The sequence below is a fragment of the Anopheles marshallii genome, chromosome 2, assembly GCF_943734725.1.
Source record: "Anopheles marshallii chromosome 2, idAnoMarsDA_429_01, whole genome shotgun sequence".
Lineage (NCBI taxonomy): Eukaryota > Metazoa > Arthropoda > Insecta > Diptera > Culicidae > Anopheles > Anopheles marshallii.
Genome location: NC_071326.1, coordinates 85,879,098 through 85,904,176, shown reverse-complemented (window position 1 = coordinate 85,904,176; position 25,079 = coordinate 85,879,098). Strand labels below are relative to the sequence as shown.

The 25,079-nt window shown below is 42.2% G+C and overlaps 2 protein-coding genes across 2 annotated transcripts; one reads left to right on the top strand and one right to left on the bottom strand.

The window, feature by feature from the left end:
- The first annotated feature begins 16,091 nt into the window (after positions 1–16,091).
- LOC128718744 (uncharacterized) lies at positions 16,092–19,303 on the top strand. Its single transcript, XM_053812364.1, has 4 exons — positions 16,092–16,220; positions 18,002–18,289; positions 18,360–18,829; positions 18,913–19,303. The coding sequence occupies exons 1-4, from the start codon at positions 16,092–16,094 to the stop codon at positions 19,301–19,303; spliced, it is 1,278 nt and encodes a 425-aa protein (XP_053668339.1).
- Positions 19,304–22,149: 2,846 nt separating this feature from the next.
- LOC128710164 (protein 60A-like) lies at positions 22,150–23,535 on the bottom strand. Its single transcript, XM_053805206.1, has 2 exons — positions 23,321–23,535; positions 22,150–23,248 (listed from the first exon to the last, which is right to left on the bottom strand). The coding sequence occupies exons 1-2, from the start codon at positions 23,533–23,535 to the stop codon at positions 22,150–22,152; spliced, it is 1,314 nt and encodes a 437-aa protein (XP_053661181.1).
- Positions 23,536–25,079: the final 1,544 nt, after the last annotated feature.

Genomic DNA, 25,079 nt, shown 5'->3' with positions numbered 1-25,079 from the left:
GGCTTTAACCCTATCTCCGTCCGGTGACCATCAGCAAACGTGGTCAGTGATACGGAAACGAGTGGAGCATATTATAAGCATCGATTGAATGGCGTTAAACGTATAACAAAACATTGATATGATGCTGGGTGAAGTGAATCAATACGAGACAACGTAGATCGCGTTAGGAAGCGTTTACTCCTCATTGAACTGTAATGAACGTTGATAACGATAATCAATTCAAAAACATAAGTTGACAAAAACATTACAAAAAGATGTAATACGAAAGGAATATAACATAAATTAGTAACCAAACCAAGCCAATGAAGGAAAATAATGATAGCAGCAAAAGCAAATAAGCAAATATAAAAGATCAAACTAATAACAGTTAGCAGCAGAAGGATTTGACATATCACATAATAAATTTGGTATCAACAAGACAACAATGTTCATACCTTCCACAAGATACACGATACCTGCAATTGCAGATTTAGCAGCTCAGGTACCTTATAGTACAAAACCCAAGTTGGTCCGATTGATAATACCTTTTAATGAGATACAATAAATTATAAAAATCTGATAAAGTTTTCTATCAAAATGTTCTTTAGGCTAAACAAATAAATACAAAGAAATAAATTGACTCTACGACTTTCAAGGTGTAGCACCAAATTTGATTGAATCCGTTAAAATGCCAGCTCTTTTCAAACAAGCGTTAATATAGGGTTTAATATAAAACGACATTTCAAATTGTTATTTAATTAGGAAAATCTATTCCCATACCTTCAACTATCATCATATTGAACACTCATCGACGATGGTTCTGCTTTGTGCAGCATCATCGCTTACGATCCAATTGTAACAAAACAAAAATGCACAATCACACCAAACACCGGGCGCCTCCATTTCATTTCCCACAACCATATTTGCTCCATCCGCCATCTATCAAACATTCAGCCGAGTTCGCTGATTTAATCAGCGGTAAAATTTTGTAACACTTTCAACAACCACCCCTCACCGGCCCAATCTCCTCAGCGCTCCTTCCTTCATACGATGCTCGGGGCAGCATTAAACTGCTATTTCAAGCTTTTAATGGTAGTGAAACACGCCAATTTACGGCACGCCAGCGGCAATGTAGCCGCCTTCGTTCGGCAACGTAAACGCAATATTGAATTCGGCATTATACCGATACCGCAGCCACCAACCCGCACAAGCCCGGGGTTGGTTTGTTATAAAACAAAGAAAAGCACAATAATTGAATCCCCGACTACGCTTCACTCGGCCCATAGACACGGGGATCGATTGAGCCGTGGGAGGATGAATGAAAGCAAAACGGAAGGAATACAGTGTTACAGCGGAACCCAGAAAGGCAACCACCTCGATGGACGCTAACCGACACACACACTCACACATGTGTTCGTGTTTAAAAGCGGAAGACAAATCAAAGTCCCGTATGGAAACCTGTCGGCCTTAGAAAGCTTTATCCACCTGTTCGATGCGAAAAGGAATGTGTGCGGGTAACAAAACCAAAGCTTACCCACATCCTGACATATGACGCCCCACCGTCTTCCGGCGACGGTGATGAAGTTGGTTTCATATTGCTGAAAAATATATATTCTACGGCAGCTTAGCTCTTATTGCACTCCATCCACTCACATTTTGCTCGCAGCAAAAACAACTTTCTTTCCTTCGTTCCTTCGATGGCAGCGTACCGGTGGCACATATCGTGTCTATGCCACGAACAGTGTATTGTATCCTCCTTCTAGGCAGGATTAAAAAATGACTTCTTCATTGTCTCTACCTAAACCGCCACATACGCTGTGCTTCTTTGCAAATACCTTTAAAAGAAAACACTCATAAACATAAGTCACACGTCGACATCGTCATCTTCATCGTCATCGTTAGTCATTTCGCAGATACTTTTACGCTGCCATGCTTCTCGCTCTTCATCCATACGCCGCTGATCATGATGTTTCGTTTTGTGCTTTTGTTTCACTCGTTAGCTTCCCATTTCCTTCCATCCCCGAAAGACAATGTTTAGCCCGTTGGTACCATTTTGTTTTCCTTACTTACCGAATCATTTTCTTTCCCTCGAAGAAAAAGCTTGCGCATTTCGTGCGCTGCAACTCACTGTTTCACCGTTTGTTTCAGCAAAAGAATAGACAACCCGGACAACGGATCGACACGGCGAAGGGTGAAATGTATACAACGCAACGCAACACAATTGCCGGCTCGAAATGAAGACATAAAAATGTGTAAATAACGGGTTTGGAGCTAGGAATCGTTCGCTACGAGCAGACAGCACTGTCAGCTCATTGTGCTTCCGTACGGCACAATATTGTTTGGTGCCCTTCATAATATTTCTGGAGCTACGATATTTCTACTGATGCGGGTGCATTGTGACAAATGTATTAAAAGTGTCACGAGCATTATTCACCGGCAGAAAAGTCTAAACAGGAAAGATTAAAAAAAATATGTACGGTAAAATAACAAACGCTCACACTGCGTCCCTCTCATCTTTAATTTCCCATTTAAATTTCCCACACAAAGATTTTTAAGTCGTCAACGAAAGCATAGCGTCACTGAAAATACTTACATTCCGGATTGAAATATTCGTTCCAGGAAAATCTCCCTTTAACATTGCCCTTACTGTAACGTAAACATTCCGCTCCGGTCTGCAAACGGCCATCGTTTCAAGGGCGCAAGAACGATGGTGTGTTGGTGTCGAAGTTTATTGTTTGATTTTGACTACACCTGCCGGAACACGGGAAAGGTTCGATAGAGCGGAATTTTCACCCCCTCTGCCCCACCACACACCATTCATACGCCGTGATTACAATGACGCAGCCATAAAGCCATCGCTTTACGATACGCGCTTTCGTGCACCGTGCTACGGTACACGTTCCACAGGTTGACACTGATTGCAGTGCAAACCGTTCGGCACTTGGTAAGGGAATGGGAAGCATAAAAAGGGAAAACGGGGAGGAGGGAGAATAAAAATGTGGGGTTTTTATTTCCTACCCCAACCATCTGTCGGTAACTCTTTTAGCCCTTAATCTCACCATGCGCCGAGACATTGAAGCTTTCATCGATTTTTACTCCGTTCAGCGCCATTTCGGACCCGAAAGCCACACACGTTCAAGGGACAAATATGTATTATAGAGGGGTAAAAAAACAGTGAACAAGTTCAATGTATAGCGTTTCAGCGGTCCGTGGTCAGCCGACTGAAAACTAACATTAAATTACCGCCACGATGAACAGGCGATGTACGCCGTTTTCCCATCCTGCACTGTTTTTATAGTATTTTTCCAACTACCAAACCTCGCTGACTCAGCGCGACTTGAACTGCACGGGAAGTGCATCGGGGTGGCATTGGGCCAACGTTCCCGGAACCGCCTGATAGTGGTATAATGGCGTTATATTGAAATGAAGTTTTTATGTCACCGCGTGCGAGTGGAATATGCTGCTCGCAAATTATTCATTCCGTTATGACGATGAACGACGTACGGTTTTGTGCTCTTTTCGGCTTTCCGGTATTGAGTTTTATTGAGCAGCTGAAAATATCATACGTTTTGAAGTTGGTCCATTTCGACAAAAGATCGTTTCTTTGTTGTAGTATTATCATTATTCAGATTTATTTTCGATGCGTTCTAGCATTTGGGCTTTTAGTGTTGTTATTGTTTTGAATGTCTAAAAGCTTCAATTAATTCTGTTTAGTGCAGTAAACTCGCGTCAGCTTTAAACCGCTCTCAAGCGTGCATTTGCAAGCAACAAAGACGTGTACCGTGCCAAAGATGAAAATTTGCTATATATTATTATAATTATTACGCATTTAGAATGCCGATGACACCTATTAATGAATTGTTACAAATTAACAAAAAAAAAATTATACACTATGGGAAGAAAATGATATAAATGTTCATCTTTAAATAACTTGATTTCCAAAAATCGATGTATGAAAATATAGCGCTAGCACCATATATTAGTAAAGATTTATATCAATTAAAGTAAAATTTAGTAGGATCTCTCTAGGATAAAACAACAAAACAATAAAAAATAAGTCCAACAAACGTTGGTTGTTTTGTTTCGAAAATAAGATGTACCTTCTTATCTTCTTTCAGTACACAGTCATGCAATTTGATGATGATCGTACTTCCTGTAGAATTACCGAAAGGTTTCATAGTCTTGAGGAGACTCTTAATTAGAATTTGATGACTTAAGTTATCATTCGTGCTAACAATTTTCATCAATTGAAGATAAACTTGTATTAAAAAATGATACAGCGAAGGAAAGGCATAGGTAAAATTTAAAATTTAACTACAGATACTCAGGATCCGCTCAGACCCCAACACCGTTTTGTGAACAGCGGTGCATTCCTGCAATTGCTTGTTCAATTGAGTTCCCGAGTAAGCTTATGCGCTGATGAAAATTCATTCATCCAAAATTGGTTTCCACTTAGCATACAAACATTTTTCATAATTATGGAGTGCAGTACTTGCTGTATCAGCGGAATTAAATTCTAACACAAACAAACAAGACTCCAACCACATTTCCAACCTCTCTTCAAAGAACTCTTCAATTGCATATGTACTCCGGCAGTATGTTTGTTTTTTGCAATTGAAAAGTGCAATTTATCGAACTGCACCTATCCCAGTTTCCAACTGCTGCTATCGTGTCTCTCGGGTCTTTTATGTGTCTGCAGCTTTTGCTCCGAGTTGCATAAAACTCATGCGCACCAGGTGAAGGATGCTGCTCGCAACAAGCAGCTGCTTGTGCGATCGTATTTATTTATGGCATACTTTCCGTTACACTTCCGATCAATTTATCCGCATTTGCTCGCCTTCGCACCACACCGGGTGCACCGGGGTAACGAATACATTCATCCACCCAACGTGGAGCCATCATTTCGTATTCCTGCCGCGTCTAGCGTTCGCACAAGCGCTGGCGCCGCTCGGCACGGTAAGCATACAACATAAATACAAGAATAAAAAGCAACAACAATCAACCACGAACACCGGAAAGCCGAATAGGAAGTCTAATAACTTTATCGGATCGAAGTTTGCAGCACTAACACGATACCCGGTACATGAGGTTAGAAGCGAAAGCGAGATGGCAGTGGTTTGGCAGCCGGCCATGTACGGATGCAACATGCATCGTCCTTCGTGATGGTGGATGCTGGTAAGCTGAAAGTGTCGGTCGAATGCACCAAAATAATAGCATTGCACGCTACACGTATTCCAGAAATAACAGACCCCAAACCCATTTCCCTGTCAATATTGACCGGGAAAGCCTTTCTGGGCCAAAATTCAATATGCTACCTTCAGAAGGTCGAAAAGCCGTTTTTTTTTTTGCATGTGACTTCTTCTCCTTCCTCTTTCACCAGCTCTAAAGGTAAAGGATTTTCCCGTCTTGTGTACGGGATATTGGGCCACTTGATGTTTGCTCGCTTGATTTGCACTAAATATTTCCATAAATCACTCAACCTTGTCTCCGGTTGCGACTATAGTGATCGGAAACCACTTCTAACTCCCATGCCGGGGGCAAACCAGATGTCACTGCAGATTTTCCCCCAAGGGAAGCGTACGAAAATGCGGCACCGGTGCTTCTATTCCCCCGCTACGGCAATTGTCCATTCTACGCTCGCGGGGTATCGTATTTTGCATACTTATGTTTGGAAAGAGCACGGATGGTCATGCCCTTGGGGGAAACTGCAGACGCTCGCAAAACTGCATCGAAACCGATTTCTGTTCAATTGCTACCCTCCAGCAGCAGATGAGCAGTGGCAACATCTACATTAACCATCCATAATCCAAAACATATTCCCGTCGGGATATGAGGGGGAAAATAGTTTTTCACCACAGTGATGGACTCAGTCGTAACGATGCTATCCTTCTGCACTGTTTCTTTCCAGCACGAACGGCTTCCGGTGCCAGCTGGTTGCAGCTTCTCGTTGTTGCTGACGTGGCAAAACACATAGAAACGTTTTGGGGATGAAAACATTGATCGAAATCGAACACCGACAGCAACAGGATGCAGGTGAGTTTCGCAAAAGTATGTCTGCCGTAGCTTTTCCGTGCTCTCACGGGTAGCGTAGAAGTTGCATGATTAATTGATACAATTTCAAAAGTTTTAATAGGAAAATAACAACAAAGCGATGTTTTTATTTATTTTTGTGTCGGTTATCATTTATCTTGTTTTAAATATACGATACATTTGTTATATGATGTTATTTTGTACTCAATTTATTATTTGCGTCGTTTGAACATAGTGCCACAAAAGTACTTCTGGGTACTTTATTCTTTATTACTGACATTTTTACCAAATATCTCTTAACGCATAGACCAAGGGACATTTTTTTTTTTAATAATATTCAGTTAGATTTTCAGATTATTTCTATTGAATTACAAAGAAGATTACGGTAAAATTGATTTCTAGCATAAAAAATCACTTCAGAGACAAAAAGAAACTTCAACATCCCAAAATCTCTTAAATTCGGCTAAACAAATAACTTGAAGGAGTGTAAGGGAAAGTGAAACTATTTGAAATATTTTTATAGGTAGCAATTGCATTTAGAAACATACACATAAAATATGCGTAAATTACAATACAATATTTTCTTCACAGTGCTGTGAAAAACCTGAATTTGCGGTGCGTTTCTTCATAAACCACCAGCATTTACCATAGATTTCTTGGGATTATTGTGCGACTAAAATAGCAGAAGGTTACGTATAAACTACACCCCACATAACATTGAAAGAGGAAGTTTACTTGCTGTAGGAATAAGTATAACAATATTTGTAGATTATTTTATAATGTTTTAGTACACATCAAATAATTCTTCTGGCGACACACTGTTGTGTATTATCATCGATCGGAGTAGCTCAAAGCCATGATATGGTTAAGAACTGAGCTAAAGTGTATTGTTAAAATGTTGCAGCTAGCTTGTAATGTGTCATCAAAATCTTGCTCCATTTTGTAAGTGTTCCAATATTTGGTTAGTTAGAATAGTTAAAATGGAATTTGTTCGCAAATTTATGCAACAAACCACATCGGTCAATATTTGTTTGAAACTAGTTGCACAAAATGCGGTCCCACCCGGAAGACCATCTTCAACCTTTACTTACCAGCATGACATTTGTACACCACGACAGTACAGTTCTCAGTTTTCCCATCTTCTTTAAACCACAAAGAAAAAGCTTTTCGCCTGGCAAAAGTTGTACATCAGAACAGATATCGTTTCAAACTAATTTGGCAAAAAAAAAAACAAACCAAAACTGTTGCAAACCACTTTTGTTTCCCACCCGTTTGGGGAGTGTAGTGATTTTCGTCTCAACATCAGCATGATCATTCACCATCATCATATTTCGCTGCTGGTCGGGTGGCCAAGAAAAGTGGACTTTTATGCAATCTTTGCTCTTAACTTTTGCTACACTTACGCTCGCAGCTGGTTTTTCTTCTTGTCGCATGAAAAGTGTGTCCCGTAGAGCGAAGAAAAACATCCCGATATGAAATATGAACGCATTCTACGGGACACACACACAAATCGTTCCTAGAGCTGCACAAACAATGAGTGTTCCTGTTTGGCCAACATTTTAAGCTATTCGGCGAGGGGGAAGGAACGGGGACCGGGTTGAAGAGAATGCTCCAACTCCATCTAGCTGACATATCCGTAGTGGAAATAGAAGCGACAATCCATCGCCGGAGTGGAGTGGAGTAACACGTTGGCAGCGGTTTGTGCCAACGGAACACTTGCGAAAACTAGATAAATAATTCAGATGCCATTCCGGAGCCACTCTTTTTCCCGGGATTTCCTCGGCATTCGTGGTTTCCCCGGTAAAGGCCACCGAGCGTCAGTGGGATCGCGTACGATCTGCTAAATTTGAAGTTATGTTTCTTAGTCCCCTTGCTCCTTCTGCCACTTTCGCCCTGGTAGCTGTCACATAACTGTCTCGCTCTCTGTGCAGCTGATAAATCACACCGATATCGAACCGGCAATATGCGTGCGAGTGTGGGTGTGTGTGTTCATGGTTTTTACTCATGCCGACAGCAGGTCAAGGGTAAATCAAGTCTGATGAAGACGATATCCTGCCCATGTGGTTAATATACACCCGTCCTTCTAGCAACGGATACTATTCACGCACACACACACATATAAAACATTAAGCCGATGCTGATGGAAATTAAATTACAAAATAATCACGGTTGCCAGACTTTTTCTCGACCTAACCCCGGAAGCGCTAACAACTTGAACCCGTCCATTTACCTTCCATCAAGAAGCAAAGGGTTGGGTGAATGAAAAAGTTTGTTGCTTTATTTAGTTATAGGTATCTGATAATTTAAATCTGTTTCTTTTACGTTTAGGCTTTAGACTGCTTATTTCTATACTATTATTCCTTCAGGTGGCAAATTGAATTCTTATTTCGTGGAATTGCGTGATACTCTCGTGAAGCTATGTTGACGTTTTTCCAATTTTTGTAATATCAAACGTACATTGAAATGTATAAAAAAAGAATTTTCGTATACACCCAACGATAAAAGCCTACACAGCAACAATACAACAACCATGTAGAACGAACGAAAGCTGCGCACCGAACAGTGGACGGATGTTGTTAAGCGCACTAACTGCAACAAAGCACGGATTTAGTTTTTCGCTACCAAGCAATAAACAACGCAAAATGGCAATCGGAAATAAAGCACACTTATAGCACCCGTGATCATTTGTGCAAACGGGCCGTGCAGAAAAAAACCCCTGATAACCGAACGAGCCTTACGCTGGTATGCGGAACCATTGCCTACCGATTTGTTTGGGGAATATTGAAGCTATTTTTGGGAATTCTGCAACGAACAGAACTACGGCGAACGCTGCAGTTACTAGTACCGCTAGCGAACCAGCCAATGCTGATGCAGAAGTGATTGAATTTTCAAAACTCAATCATCATTAGCGTTCAATCGTAACGGCACCAAGCAGCAAGGGAAATAATTCGTAATTAATTCATAAGCCTGATCGGTGGTATGAACACATCAGGCTATGTGTATGTATGTGTGGTTGTTCGATGATGGCGCCTGACTTGATTAGAGTCATGCTCATGTATGGAACGCCGCTGGATGCAGCAGGAGAATTGCAAAATGTTGGATGCAGGAAAGATTGATGACAGGAATCACTCATACCGGGGCAGGACTTGCAAACATCGTTTTTCTCCCTTCTTAGCCGAGTAGGAAATCAAAATTCAATTTTTAATGTTTGCCTTTCATGGCGCGGAAAGGATCGATCAACCAAGTAGCGACGAACATAAATTGTAGCATATTCTATCAAAAGCTACATTGCCGCAGGGGTTTTGTTTACTTGAAACAGTTCGCCACAAACAGGGTATTGTAATTCTATTTCTATTCTTACATTTTCTATTTCTTCCATTGGATTTTTGTTGTCTATGGAATCGTTTGTTTACATGAGAAAACAAAAAATTGCTTTATAAATTCGATTTTCTCTAAGTGGCCGACCTAGGTGTTTTTGATAAGTGTATTAATCACATTACAATCATTATAAGACTTGCTTACATCAAACCTAGTTTAATTTTATTTGTATGTCTTGACGCACGACTAGCACTTATTTTAAACTGCGCCCCAGATATGGTAAATTGCTAAACATATGTCATTTGTTTCATCGCTAATTAGGGATGGTGTTCACTGGGTACGTCGCTACCAATTATCGTTTTCTTTCAAAATGACATCCAAATGCGTTGCTTTACACAAAACAATCAAATACTTTCATTTCCGCAAACGTTTATGGCTGGTTCATGCACAGTTTACCCAACCGTTCCTAAAAACAAACGCCATTGTCATTAGCATTATGAACCCATTGTCCAATTATACGTACGAACGCGTTTCACAGTCCACTGCACGTTTGCAGGCAGATAAAGTTCAAAGTATGCTCACCAGGGGGCGTCCTGTTTTACCGCGCCGCCCGTTTCGCAGCGGAGAAATTAATTTAATTTCAACTGTTAAATACCTTAATTTATTTACTCGCTCAACAGTTGGTGTGAATCGGATACGCCGCTTACAATGTTTCGCCCCTGCACTGCACTGCAATTGCATTAAACGAATCTGTTCATTAGCCTACGGTTTTAAAGCGTTGCAACTCCACCGAGCACACCCGACTGCGCTGCCAACCATCGGTTCATTGTGTGACTTTTCCATTCATGTCACCGATTGAGCACATCCAACAAATGGTCCTTGAACAAAGTTGTCGCTTTTGAACGTGGACTGGAGAGAGGAAGCGGAAGAAGGAAAAAAAAACACATCAAACACTGCTGCAGCTGCTGGTGTGCGGACAAATCGTAGAACAAACGGCTGGAAAGAGACCGGTGAATCATTGGGAAATGCATTACGGAAAACTATATCCGCATTGCAATGCGAGTGGATGCATATTTGCTGGAAAACCACTGCCGGGTGGTTCATATTTCAACGGCAATTAGTCCACCGGGACCGGAAGTGGTGACAAGAGCCCGTCAGGTAATGGATCCGTGCACAAGCAGCACTGCTGCAGTTGCAATCGAATGCAGTTCATTAACTAACTATAACTGACACGGCCACGATGGAAGCGGACTTTTGGACTTGCGGGCCACACGTGAATGGATATGTAAATACCGGGTGCTCGGTTGATACCACGCCGGTGATGTGGTTGCAATTATCTGCTGCGTTATTATGCGGTTATAAGTAGCACGTGCTGGATTATTGTCAGCTTAGAAAGAGTAATTCGATACGGTAGACAATTTCATGACCAAAACCTATTTCCAAGGATTTCCAATTTGCTCCATGGGAGCGTACAACGTACCGGGGGAAACGCTATTGTCGGCGAAAAACAAAAGGCGTTCACTTCTTTTTCCCATTCGTGCGGTTATCGTAAGTGGCGGCGCACAGGTACAAGGACAAAGATATTGCTAAGCACCCTTCGCCAGCCCTTCGCGGGCCCTTCCACATCCGATTAACCGTTACCGACCACTCCTTGGGTTCGTATTAAGCGCAAATAATCGTGATAATCATCTACCATGCTGCCAATATTCCCAATACCCGCGTGGCTACCGTTTACCGGAATTAATTTCCCAAGCGACACATATTTTCACTTTCATTTTCTCCCGCGCCCAGCCACAATTTGTAGCGAACCGGAGATCCTATTCCCGGTACGATACCGTCCAACCGTGGAGGAAACGGAAACACTTCTCCGATCGCCGCGTTGTGCGAATGGAAAGACTAAAACATGGGCAGCGGGCCCATGTGGTGATGTGGGGCCGGGTGGTTCGTAAAATGAAACCGTGTCGATTAGAAAAGCAAAAATGGAAAAAAATGAAAAACCTACCGGAATACGGGCCGGACAAGGCTGGTTTGGAAGGAGATCGCGCGCCAGTACTGCGATAGATATTGCAAGAGGATGGCTTTTCATTTCTCGTTCAATTGCAGTTGGAACTGTAGCTCTAATGGGCCGTTAGGACGCTTTTGAAACTGTTGGAATGGTGTGGAATGAAAGGGAATGGAGAGAAGAAATAAAATTTTCTACTTTATGTGTATGCAATTTTTTCTTTCGGCAATGAAGAGGGGGTTTGGAAAAACATAAAACATTCAAAATATTTAAAGGTTAAAAACCCCATACTTTCAGCACATTATATTACAGGAGACACCATTTTGAATTATTAAATTTAATAGCATAACAACATCATGAATAGTCCAATACATAATTCGAGAGATACCTAGCATAAATTCTCAGGTCCTTCAAACGTTCCGCTGTCCCAGAGGATAGGACCTTAACACTGAGAGTCTGTGAACCATGCCATATGTCCATACATATGCATATAACAGCTATACATATAACAGCCTAGAAAGTTGGTAAACCGTTACCAAGTAATTTCAGTAATTTCTTTGAAATTGTTTTACTAATATAGGCAAACCAATATCATCAAACTCAAATCCAACATTAAAGGCACCGGAACGTTGTATGTAACGTAGTTTAAGTTTGAAGTTTGAAGATAAGCGAATAAATTCACGTAAAAATAATGACTCTTAGAAAAGAACAAAACTCTTAAGCACGTGGACTAATTATGCGTTACTTTCCCAAGTAGTCACACTGCCGAAAGAGTATTCATTTCACTTCGATAATAGTAATGATATTTACAATTTCATTGGTGACTAGAGGGCCTGGTTCGCTATTGAATCATTAAGCTATCTACAACCGCGGAGCTAGACAACGACATCGGTGGCACGATCTTCTACCGGTCTCTACAATTTCTAGGCTTCGCGAATGAATTTGACATCATTGCCAAGAGGACAGTGAAGGTGTGTGAGGCGTACACCAGACTTGAACATACAGCAGCAAGAATTACATACAGATTCAATGCGACGAAGATGAAATACCTACTCGTCGGAAGCTCAGCCCATCATAGGACGCAATTGGGAGGCAGCGTATCAGTTGACGGCGACCACCTCGAGGTGGTAGCGGAGTTCTGCTATCTTGGGACGTTAGTCTCCTGGGACAACATCAGCAGCAGCGGAATCCACAGACGCAGGAGATTCGTGTATACTACGGACTTCACCGGTTGCTGAGATTCATAAAACTTTTATACGGCAGGAAATGTGATATATATCGCACATTGATTCGCCCGGTGGTCTTCAATAGACAAGAGTTATGGAGTCATCCAAGTGGAGGATGCAAAAGCTCTGGGCATGTTTGAGCGACACATTCTCCGGACCATCTGTGGCGTTGTTTCCATGCATGTAGTGTGGAGAAGAAGGATGAACCACGAGCTTGATGAGCAGCGATCCAGACATCCTGACGGTGTCGAAGCTCACCCAGATACGATGGCCGTGGTATTTTAAGAGGACTCATGGCCCACCAAGAAGATGTTGGACAGCGATCCCCAATTCGACACGTTCATTAGCTGGGTTTGAAGCAGCAGCCAGGGACTGATCATCCTGGAGATTAATGGTTGACCGGGTCATGTCACGACGACGTGCTCGATCGTAAGCAGGCTAACAAGAGATCTTCCTTCGACCATCAGTTGAGATTACAAATATATTACTGATAGAGCCTAAATGTTGCGATTATTATGTGAATGTTAAACTCATACGGCACAAACTTGTTTCTGGGAGATTAAAACTGGACTATCACGTATATCGATGGATTTTCAGAAGTTCGAGCATAATTTAGGTAAAATATTATTAATAAATATTGATGAAGATATAAAAGTAACCAGATTTTTATTAAATTTATTGATCTAACAAAGAATTACATTTCACAAACTGAATAAATCAAGAAGTCCAATTCCACCTAAATTGAAAATTATTTAAAAGAGGTTCAAACAACAAGAGTTTAGTTCTTTTATTTAAAAATAAAACTTAAAAAAGTAATAAAAGTTTAAAGTAAAATGGAATGAAAATAATACAGCAAGACACTCATGTTTCTCATCAGTTTTCAGAATGTGCAACATTTTAATTAATATGTACTAAGAACGATCGCCACATGCGTTCCCACGCAGGCAGGTCAGCTTCACCATTCATCCCACGTACTGCAGTAGCAAAAAGGGAAAACAAAACTGTTGCATGCACCCACATTGACCAGCGAACAGGTATCGATGGGAAAAGCGCCCATGAAACGCACACTGCAGCTGGAATGCTCCACGTCCAGCGCGGCTCTGATGGATAATAGAGTTATTTATAAGAGAAGAAACGCCTACGCTGAACTGCTAGCAACCAACGCATGTCGCTATTATCGTTGCAATTCTTCCACAAGAGCGCCTCGGCATGAGCCGTGAACCATGAGGGAGCAGGCGAAAAAAAAAGTCGTCGACAGGAATGCAACTCCCGCCAGCCAGATACTATCTTGACCTCGGCCTCGTGCCGTGTTACCATTTTTATACTACACGCTAGGATGTACACCTTTGGGTTCGTTAGCGAGGCAATTCATAATTCATAATCAAAGCGCACGGTCGGCCCGGCCCGGGTCGCCGGTTTCAATGCCCCCTGGAGCGAATTTCTCAAACGCTTCTCGGTGTCCTACTGCTGCAATCCACAGGAGGATTTGTGTTTTTTTTTTTAGCTGTGCAGCCTCTTGACGGATTTTCGCAGCGATGCATTAAAAATTCTGGATGAAAATTTCACCCTTGGCCAACAGGTGATGATGGGATGCGCGGTGTGGACGGTTGGGTTTGCGTTGTCATTCCCGTTGATTCGCCAGGTTTTTGCTCAAACAAACCGAAAGCGAACTAAGCTTTCTCTTTTGTAGATGGTTTGATAACATGCTAGATAAACGAAAGATAGAAGGAAAAAAAAGGAAAATGCATGAACATCCATCACAGTACAGTACGGCAACAGCAAAAAAGGAAAAATCGTGCAATAGATGAAAGATACATTTTCCGTACCCATGTGGACTGTATCCGAGCGAGAAAGTGCTCCGGATTCAGGTGAAAGCTTAGGCGCTTTGACGTCACCACTTAGCAGACTGACAGCATCGGCTATGGGAATACGTCCGGCGGGTTGGGTAAATTTGTTTCTTTTTCACCGCCGAAGCTTCTCCAACCCAACCTCTTGTACCGTGGGAGAGTTTTTTTTTATATCCTACGGCAATAAAATATTTTGCTTGCAGTTTTTATTCTTGTACGCTTTGTTCGCTGCGGACCCCGATCCGGTGCGATCCCCGGGAGAAATAAAAGTTGCACCGGCACACGTTGGCGTATCATAATGTATCATCGTCACATGCCTCCCAATTTTGTACCAAAGTCGCGCAGTGTGTTACACATTTTGTGCCAAATGGTTTTCGGTGGTTAATCAAAATTTAGAAAATTAGACTCGAGTGTTAAAATAATAAATAAAAAGGAAGGTGTGAATAATGTGCATAAATTTGCTGCTTAGCTTCCAAGCAAATTTAGTATTTTCTTAGCTGGAACACTAGTCCACTAGTAGTAGGTACACGGGAACAAGGGTGGACTGTGTCAGACAATGTGTGATTATTGTTGAGCTTAATGAATCTTTTGAGAAGAGTCATTAATATGAATCTATGAGTACTTGTCAATCTTCGGAGATCCATGAATCTTTGATCAATTACTTTGAAGATTCTTGTGTGTCTAATATTTCATGAATCGTTGATGATTCATAAATCATACAGGTCTTTGAGGGTTCCTGTATCTTTGAAGATTAATTAATCTGTAAGAATTCATGAATCTTTAATTAATCGAGTTTGCTTGAGGATTCATGAATCTTTGGGGGATGAGATTCAGATCCATTCATGCAGCTCAAAGAATAATACAGATTCATGCATTCTGCTCAAATTCAAGGCGCAGCCTCCCGAAACTGATTCAGATTTACCCAACATTAGATTTGATCAATCACCAGTATCGAATATGGTTATAAGTGTCGAATTGAAATTAATTAAAAATGCCAGTACTGTTGTAATATTAGCGAAATGTTTTTAGACTTATTGGTGATAGCAAAAAGTTATGATAATAATTACTTTAATAATAATAATTTTATTTTCAATAAAAGACAGTTCAAAATATGGTTTACGAACTTATAATGGCTTTGGTTTCTGTTTATATGTTTTATTTGTTAGGCGTTCTCATTTTTAATAACATACTTAAGCATTTGTAAATACGATAAGCATAAAATATTACCTAATCGTTGTAATAAAAATAAAATAAACCATATGTATATGAAATATGAGGAAATAATCTTCGGAATTCATTCATTTCTACTCATGATTTGGATATTCTTTTGAACAACATTTTATGATCCGTACATTTATGCATTAACTCAGACGTTCCATCATCAATAGAGTTTCTTTAATTGGACAATTCTGAACATCGACAAACCGATCCCATAATTTTCACTCAAGCTCAATTGGTTAAGGCAACACGTACATATGTCTATCCGGTAGACGATTGTAGGTTAATTCTACTGCATTGCACCGAGCAAACTGCAATTGCAATCCACCGCGCCACACTGGCACACACGAACGATCCCCATGGAGTATGAAGAGAAACGGCATGGAAGACGTTGCATTCAATATTAATTAAATTTAATACTTTATGCAAATCGTTCCTGCTACGGTCCGATGTGAATCAGAACCCGTCCATATGTCGGATGACTTTGCATGCATGCATGCTTCCAATCGGTTCAGTTCCGTGGAAGCACCAACAGCGTTAGTCTTGTTGCCGATCGCCGACCTAACACCACCGTTGCCGGAACTGACGGCATTAATGCCGGTGAGCCGGATACAATCGGATCAGTACGGTGTGGAAAATGGGATAAAAATTAAAAACATATTTCCGTTAAATCTACCACCGTATCGACGGGTGCCGTCACCAATCGTGTTTGTTATTTACTTTCAGCGGTGTCGCTTCACTTCCCGGGGTTTTCGTAACGATTAATTATTGGGATATCCTTTCACAGTTCCTATATAAAAAAAAGGATATAGCTTTAAAAAATAAACAACAACAAACACACCTTTTCCGTGTACTTTTAAATAATCTGCGCGGAAAAGGTCAAGCACAGTGGATGAAGATTTATTATGATGAGCTTTGGCACTCGGCTGTCCCAAACCGTTAGGATATTTGCGTAATTTTTTTTGGAGGGATTCACCTGATTTTTTTAACATTCTACGCTTTTACTCGCGGTCCCTTTTACGAGGACGATTACCTTTCGCACATTGATGACCGCTGTGAAGGGAAGCTTTAACCACTGACGTCAGAATTGGAGCCCCAGCATCGTATGGGAGATGGTCCTAAGATGCGGTGGATTATACTATGAGCGGAGAAAGAAAATCCGGTAACCATCCTCTCCGCGGTCGTAAACATTCATCCTACCATTTCGGTTACGGACGTTTTCCACTGAAAAATCGTCGCTGTTTGCCATGAATTTCGTGCTCGGTTTGCTTCGCGCTTGCAACGGTTCGGGCCGGGGGCCAATTTTAGACCGCCGACTAAAGTTTAAGTCCCAGCAGAACCATTTTGTGATGAGCTTTGCAGGGTTGCAGTGGATGTAAAGATGCATTAAGTACGTACAGTACGGAGCGGTGCCGGCAGTTCAGCAACGCTGTATTGACACATACTCTTTGGGTGAGCTTAAAATTTGAAGTGCTTTCTTTGATTCAAATTTTATGGCATGATTTGGTTTGTTTAAACATTTTGAATAGCATTTTGCAAAATCCATGAAAGTTGGAAAACAATTTAAAGCTTTTAATTCGTCGTAGTTATTGTGCAAAATATTCTGTAAATATGCAAGTCTCTTTAAACATATTTAAAATACTCTGAAATCTTAAATAATATAAACTGAATTTGTGGAAATGGTTTTTTGATTTCAGTACTCATTGATCATCAGTCATTGATGAAGTCCCTGGTTCAGTTCGTTCAGTTCAGTCAGGACGCGCAGTTTTGTAGACCAAATGTCGTGGATTTAAACTTTTCTAAACTAGATTTTTGTGAACAGACTGTACTAAATGACCGGGCTACGTGTTATAAATAAGTCTATTGAGCCATTGTATGTCCGTCATGTCTTGGTGGGACGTTAAGGCAAATAAAAGAGAAGAACTCTTCGCGGTTTTGTTTAAGAGCCAGTTACTTACTAACTTATCAATCGCTACAACTGCTTCGCAACAAGATTTCTCTATACCGCTGACGGTCGAGTGCCATCATCAGCCAATCCATTATCCATTCTGACAGACGCATTAACGTCATCACTCCATTTCGATTTAGGTCCACCACGCCTACTATATTTATGGTTATTCATTACAACTCGAGTTATAAAAAGCTTACGTTTTTTACACTAATTTTCATTACTTTGTATCTTTACTGTTTTTGTCTCAAATTTCAATCCTTCTCTTTTATCTGTCAGTACTATATCACTATATATAATATATAATATATATCACAGTATATGTATTATATAATAATTATCAATCTTGTTCATCATTTCTGTAGAAATTTCATTTGATTTTACCAATGAATGACCAACAATTCTTGATTTTCTCTTTTAATTTCGCAAACAGCAACAGGAAAAGCGACGAGAGCTGCGTTTGAAACGATTCTGGCGCACCACAACCAAACCGCCGACGTCCTCCGAGGAGTCCGGCGGCTGCGAAAGTCCTACAAAACTCGGACGAAAGGCGTTCCAGCAGCCGTCCGGGACGGGTACGACCGCCAGCAGCAGCAGCGATAGTCCACCGAAACATCCGGCCTGTTCGCTACCGCTCCTACAAGTTTGGCCAAGCCAGGACTCACCTCGGGGCGAAGCGGACGGACAGAGTTTTGTCTTTCCCATCGTAGCAGACGATCAGGTTGGTAGTGGAATGATGCAATTACCAAGAACCTCGTATGTAACCTCCCTCCCGTTTCGAATTCCTCCAGCAACAAAGCTCCAATGGGCGGCGGAACTCGTTGTTTGTGGATCAGTTGCAGGCGGGTGACTCTGGAATTGACTCCGTACAGGCGTCACCGTCGCCGATCGCAATGCCGTGCCATCCGCTCGTCGTATCCAATGCCATCTCACCAAGTGCATCACCTACGGCCGGTTCACCGACGCCCTCAGTAGACCGCACCACGAGACGTCCGTCGACTTCGCTGCTCCATCCGGACCATGCGAGAATATTCGCGCTTCGAGCACCTTCCTCCCCAGACCAAGTGAGCCTGGCCAGCCTGCCGTTGTTCGACAATCATAGAACCTCTTCCACGCCACCCCATCCATTGCACACCTCGCTCGAAGACAGTACCGAGTTCAATGGGGCCACTACCAGCAATCATCTCTGCACTGCGAGCTCCAGCACGACCTCCTCCCTTACTTCGGTAGCCGTAGCGACACTTGGACATCATCCGCAGCGGTAAGCATTAAAGAAATACGATCGAGATCGCGTGATCTACACGTTTCTCTGTGATCCTCACATCTGTTCTATGTCGTACTTAGATCCTCCGACCCATGGCTACGTCCGGAACGCGACAAAGACAACCCAGAGCTGGACCAACGGCGTGCCTCCACGATGACGGCCCGGTTGTCCCTGTTCGATGCGCTCGATCTAGAGTACGCCTTGCTAAGGGCAGCGGCACGCGGTTCTGTTGGTCCGTACTCCCTCAGTGAGTCGCTGCACAAGCTCACCTTCACGCAGTCGCTTGCATTTCCTGCGCTGGCTCGTGGTCTCGCGACCAAGCGACGCAACTCGACCGAACAGAGCTCGTCCCGGCCGCTGAACCCGAACGAATCGGGACTGAACACATTCGCTAAAGTTGTGACCGCGTGCGTGCTAGTGATGGTGAGCTTTCTCGTGTTTCTGGTAGTGTACAAGTACGTGCGGACGTGAGGTTTGCTCCTGGCCCCGACAGAGGTTGCCACCGTACAGGCGACCACAACCATCGCCACGACGTTCCACCAGCACGTCGCGAACAAAACGATGGTGTCGGGGTTCAGGAAGCTTTTCAACATTGAAACGTAACGCCAGCTAGTGATGATCGACAAAGTTAATGCTATGTTGGTGTGTGCAAGTGTGTCTGTATCTGAAACTGTGCGCTGTGCATTCCCATGTTCTTATGGCATCCGCCAACATGGCACGTGGACCCGAATTCCAATCATTTTCCCCTAGCGATAAATACTCGAATCGGAACAAGTGCATTCAAAATGCTTCAAACTCGAACCGTATATCTTACACATTCTATCAAATGTTTAAAGCTAAGACCAGTGTGAGTGATGTGGGGGAGGGCTGTGTTTAAAAAGAAAATGGTAAATCGGTTTCTGTAGTGCAAAACGAGGTGTGACGCATTCGCTATAGGCAGTGCGCGTGATGTTTGACTCGTCTCGTTCCGTAGATTTTTGGCGATTTCTTTCATCAAACAATCAAAGATCCTCGAAAAGATCGCACTGCATCTAGAGGCATATCATTCGTTGATGAGTTGTCACGGTGTTAATTGTAGGAAAGTGTAGTGTTACGCACCAGCATTCGATTTCAAACATAAAATAAATATTCATGCGTGTGTTTTTGTTATTACCAACGGACGACAATAATCTACTGATTTGCAGATTTTTGCAAAGATTTTAGCTATTTCATGAAACTTAGTTTTTGAATTAATTGAACCCGATTGTTCACCAATGCGCTGTACAAAGCGAGAAACACAGTAACACAGTTGGTGCATTGATATTGCCTAACTTTAGGCGCTTTCATCTCAAAGTGCATACTTTTCCGGTGTTGTAGTCAAAAAGGTGCCTAAAAGTATGCAATTTGAATGTAAAATCCTCTTTGTATTTATAATTACAACACATATGAATTTTATTATAATTATTTAAGTTTTTTTAAAGCATTCTTGACGAGATATAACACTTTTTATTTTATTTTATATATTATTCCAAAATTACGGCCTTTGCGGTATTTTCAACTTTTTAAAAAGTTAAATGTTGAATATTGAAAAAATGTGTAGAACTATTTGATTTAATCTTGTTAAAAAATCAAATGTATGGGTTGGTCTTTCTATTGCTAAATTAATTGTTGTGAGAAAAAAAATTTTTAAATAATTGATATTTCAATTTTTATATCAATGTTGACAATATAATTTTATAAGTAATTTAAACATAAAATCTTGGCTTTATGGTTTGTCTATTGCTACAATTTGCTCTCATTATTACATTTTAAAACCATATCCACCATACTGTTGAATCATCCTGTAGCCAAAGATCCCTCAACTACCCTTAGACAAGACTAAGTCAGAGGAGAATATGAAGCTACGTTCGTGATGCGCTTGCTGTAAATAGTATTTTAGAGGATATTGAATAGAATTTAACATAAAATAAGCAAATCATAACGATAACGTTAGGACATATAAACATATTCTAAGCGGGACTGTGCGTGTGTGTGGTAACGCTCCCAGGCGAAGCCAACGCTCAGTTACACGCGAAAAGCAACTCTACTCTGTGATCAATACACGCTAAAACATGGGAGGGAAAAGAAAGGAACAAATTATTAAATTAAAAAATCGCCCTACAACGGATACACTACACAAACAACACCCTCCATGGTCCATGGAACCAACGTTCTTTAGCGTATAGTGGCAAACGGATATCGATTCCAATTTCTTACCATTGTAAGTCCTAAGTACCAACCCTAAAAATTACTCAACACAATAAGCAAGGAAAGTTGTTAACATTTCCTTTAATTTTTTGCATAAAACTTACATAAATTAACCATTTCTCATCCGCTTACTTCCCGTACTAGCAGCATTTTTCCACCCGGAGTGATGAAAGCTTTCCCATAAAGAAAAGCGCATTGAGATTCGTACAAGTAACGAACGAAGCATGTAGGATTTTTTGCTATTTCGTTAAACGAAACCATCCAAAGGAAGCTCCATTATATGCTTTAAAGGATTTAAGGAGAGAGAGAGAGAGAGAGAGAGAGAGAGCGGAAGGGAGAGTTCGAGTAGAAAATTATTCAATTCCCCATACCATACCAACATTGCTGTACATTTGATTCGCTAACGAAACGAACCCGGCCATGTTCCGAGCACACGTTTCAGTTTTGTCCATTCGTAATCCAACACTACTTTCGATACTTTTAATACAAATTTTATCCAATCAACACTACAATAATGCGGCGGGGGAAGGAAAGCGAACGAATCAAGCGTGTATATAGGAGAGGAAAACATGAATAAAAACCCCCCAATGGAAATGCCATGTAAAAAAAAAAAAAGGCGGCTCAAGAAAGCGACACACACGGCAAAGCGGTTACACATTTATCAGCTTTAAACATGTACAACAAGAACAAATCATAAGGAGTGATGTAACTGGAGGGCCAGCAAAAGCAAGAAAAAGCCTACCAAAAGTGCACCGTAAGCGTAGAATGCAATGGAAAATCGTGTCGTACGTGTGCGGAATGGCTAACAGCAACAAATGAACAAGTCGGGTTGTGGTTGCCGTGTGTGACTTTACGGTGTATTTCCCATGGCAAAGAGGGGGGCTCCAGGTAGATGGGCCGGTTTAAGCGAAGAACGAAAATAAAAGTTACAAAATCAACTACCTACACGGTGTATTAATGTCTAGTTTAAAAAAGAAACGAACTTAATTTATTCCCATTTACACGCCCGTTCGATGCATCACTGGAAAACCTTCACGAAATACCTTTCCGTTGTAAAATCTCTCTATCCCTCTGTCTCCAATTTCCCTTGCTTACAAACATCCGCAACTTTTGACGACCATATTTTTGTACTTTTTCAAATTAATGTTCGCATCGTCGATGTGGTACAGTACCGAGATCGGGTTCAGCTTGGTGGGCGCACAGCACGGTTTCGGCACACGGGTCGGATGCATCAGATGTACGAGCGTCTGTATGAGCGCATGGTTGGTCGCGTTCATGTGCGTGTTGAGCGGGAAGTTACACTCGCCAAAGCAAAAGAACGCCCCGAACCCGTCCGGTGCGATGATCCAGTCCTGCCAGTTGAGATCGCGGAAGCTCACGTACAGCGTTTGAATTTGGCAGCTCTTTTCCCGCTCCGTCGCACCGGCGAACCGTTCGAGGAAGGGATTGCGGATCCGCTCGGTACGCTTACCGGCGGTGCGCCGAATGCTACGCTTCGAACGTCCACCGGTGCCGGTACCGCCGGAAATGGATGCCGTGGGTTGCACCAGCTCCGGTCCCTTACAGTAGCCCACGAGAAATGGCTGATAGCGTCCGAAACGGTTCGATAGGATTAGGCCCACCTCGTCCGGTAGCAACTCCTTGCGAGGACTCTCCGCATAGTACACCTCCACGAATATGCCCTTGTTACCGACCCGATCGACAACCCACCGTTGCATGGCCTGGGTGGCATTAAGCTCAACCCATCCTTCGTAGTTGTAAGGCACCGACTGCTCACCAATGTACTCCAACCGGTGGCCATCTTTAATCGCGTCGTACCCACCGATCAGTGAAGCCCGCACCACTATCTGACGACCGCGTACGATCGCATCCCAGGGCCGGTCGGTGCTTCGGTTCTTGTACATGCGCAGGCTCGCGTACAGCAGCTGATTGGTGTCCCCACCGGCACCGATCTCTGTCGTGTCGAACCAGAGCCGATGTCCATCGCGGTGATGCCGAATCTTGGGCAGATGGCGGTTGGCTTTGTTCAGGAAGGACATGATCACGTCACTCTCGCCGATCGCCCGCTCGTCGGCGATCGTGAACAGATTGCTACCGTCTGCGTACCGCTTTCGGCGCGTTCGGTGTCCGCCGTTCGATTCCTCCGTGAACTTGTGGTAGATGTTCAACAAGAACTGTGGCGCTGACTTCCTGCAAGTAAAAATAGAACAATAAACGGTTAGTTTAATCGTGATCATATCACAAACGGACGGTATCCATTACCTTAACGAAGGATGCACGTGCTTTTTATTAGGCCGATCTGGAAGTCCGAGCAGTTCGAGAATTTCATGTTCAATTTCCTGACGTTCGTGCAGCTCGACGCTCTTCTCCCGGACGGTCTGATCGACACCGTTGTCGATGTAGAACCCGGTCGACTGCACCATTCCGATTAATACGTACAACGGAACCACCACGCTGCACAGTTTGAATTTAATCATTGTTTTCCGTGCGTACTTGCTAGCCTTCGAACAGATCACCGTGCGGTTTAGATCTTGTTTGATCTCCGTTTGCAGTGTAACTGACTACGAGCAGTGCATGTTTGGAATGTTTTTATAACAAATCCATAAATTTGTTTTGCGTACCCCGGTAAGGTGAGGCGCAGAAAAATGGACGTGGGTAAAGGCGAGAAGAACACCCACCGTTTAAAAAATTAACCATGGCGCCATAAGCAAGAGACGAAATCGAGGTAAGAATGGGTAGAAAATCCTGTAAAAAACGCCCCGCTTTCAAGAAGGATGAATTGTTCCAACTGAATTAAGGGTAGATTGTTATGCCTTTTATTTTTTATACCCGCTGTGACACGTGCGTCTGGTAGAAAGGAAAAAGTACAGATGTATTTGTTAAAACATTAACTAGAAGATTTCGATTGAAAAAAAAACTTGTTTTTAAGATTTAAAACTTATTTTATTTTATAATAAAAAAATATTAAAACGACTCGTTTCGTGAGACAGCATTTTATTTAAAAAACAAACATTTTCTTCAAAGTTGTTTTTGATAACTTAAGAAATATCACATTTCATTACAGAAAAAAATATTTAGAACAATCTTACGTACAATTAATTCCAGCACTGTAGCCTAGTGAAAATGCTATTGCAAATGTTTGACAAACAGAATATTTTTTTCCTTTGCATACGTTTTTAGTACAACTTCGTTGCAGTGCAATATGTAAGAATTTCTCTAGTCATTTTTATATACAATGTACAATAAAATTTGGATATTTAATGTACTTGATTGTTCAAGGTAATAAAGTAATTTTGTAAATCATAAAAATCTCATCAAATGTACAATAATTGCCATCAATGCCACACGCACACAGTTTTTCCAGCACCGAACCAACCGCTGTAAACGGAACGCATCATCGCGTTTGGCGTAGATTTTTCACTTCCAAATGTTTACCGTATTCAGAGAGAAAACGACAGAAAAAAAATGCAAATGGCGTACGAAGGAGGGCTGTAGTGAATTTTTCTTCGTCATCCGTTTCTCGTGTTGTGCGATATTTTACGTGATGTTTTGGCGGTCGAATTGTGCACGAAACTAAAGTACAATCGATGACGAAGCGGAGCACACTGGAGTACGCCGATTCGGATGCGGTTTTGTGTGAAAATTCGCTGGTGCATCTTTTTACCGTGCATTCGCATCGTAGTGGTGTAGCTGCCGTTGCAGCCAGCGTGAAGCTGGTGGGCAAGCTCGCAAACAGTAGGTGCGTCGTCGCATCAAAACAATCCGTGACGCGTGTGACCCGTGTGTGTGATCGGTTGGTGGTGGTTATACGCTGGCTGCGCAGTAAACAGATGTACGGCATGTGGTGGGGGAAAGAATTGCAGTCATTGCTAACAGCTTGAAACTGCGTGCAAACAAGTGCCATATCGAACCGACACCGACGGAATCGGTGGGTGGGCCTCGGTAGCGGCCTAGCGCGTTCGACGACGGCGACAAACCGTTTGCAAAGTGAGCAATTTTTTCGCGGGTTTTTGTTTTTTGT

Bases quoted from the DNA above. Each gene is read 5' to 3' on its own strand.
- LOC128718744 (XM_053812364.1), top strand. From the start codon at position 16,092: ATGTCGGATGACTTTGCATGCATGCATGCTTCCAATCGGTTCAGTTCC. The intron at 16,221-18,001 runs GTGAGCCGGATA...TTTCGCAAACAG, and splicing joins AACTGACGGCATTAATGCCG to CAACAGGAAAAGCGACGAGA. The intron at 18,290-18,359 runs GTTGGTAGTGGA...GAATTCCTCCAG, and splicing joins CCATCGTAGCAGACGATCAG to CAACAAAGCTCCAATGGGCG.
- LOC128710164 (XM_053805206.1), bottom strand. From the start codon at position 23,535: ATGATTAAATTCAAACTGTGCAGCGTGGTGGTTCCGTTGTACGTATTA. The intron at 23,249-23,320 runs GTAATGGATACC...TTTTACTTGCAG, and splicing joins CACGTGCATCCTTCGTTAAG to GAAGTCAGCGCCACAGTTCT.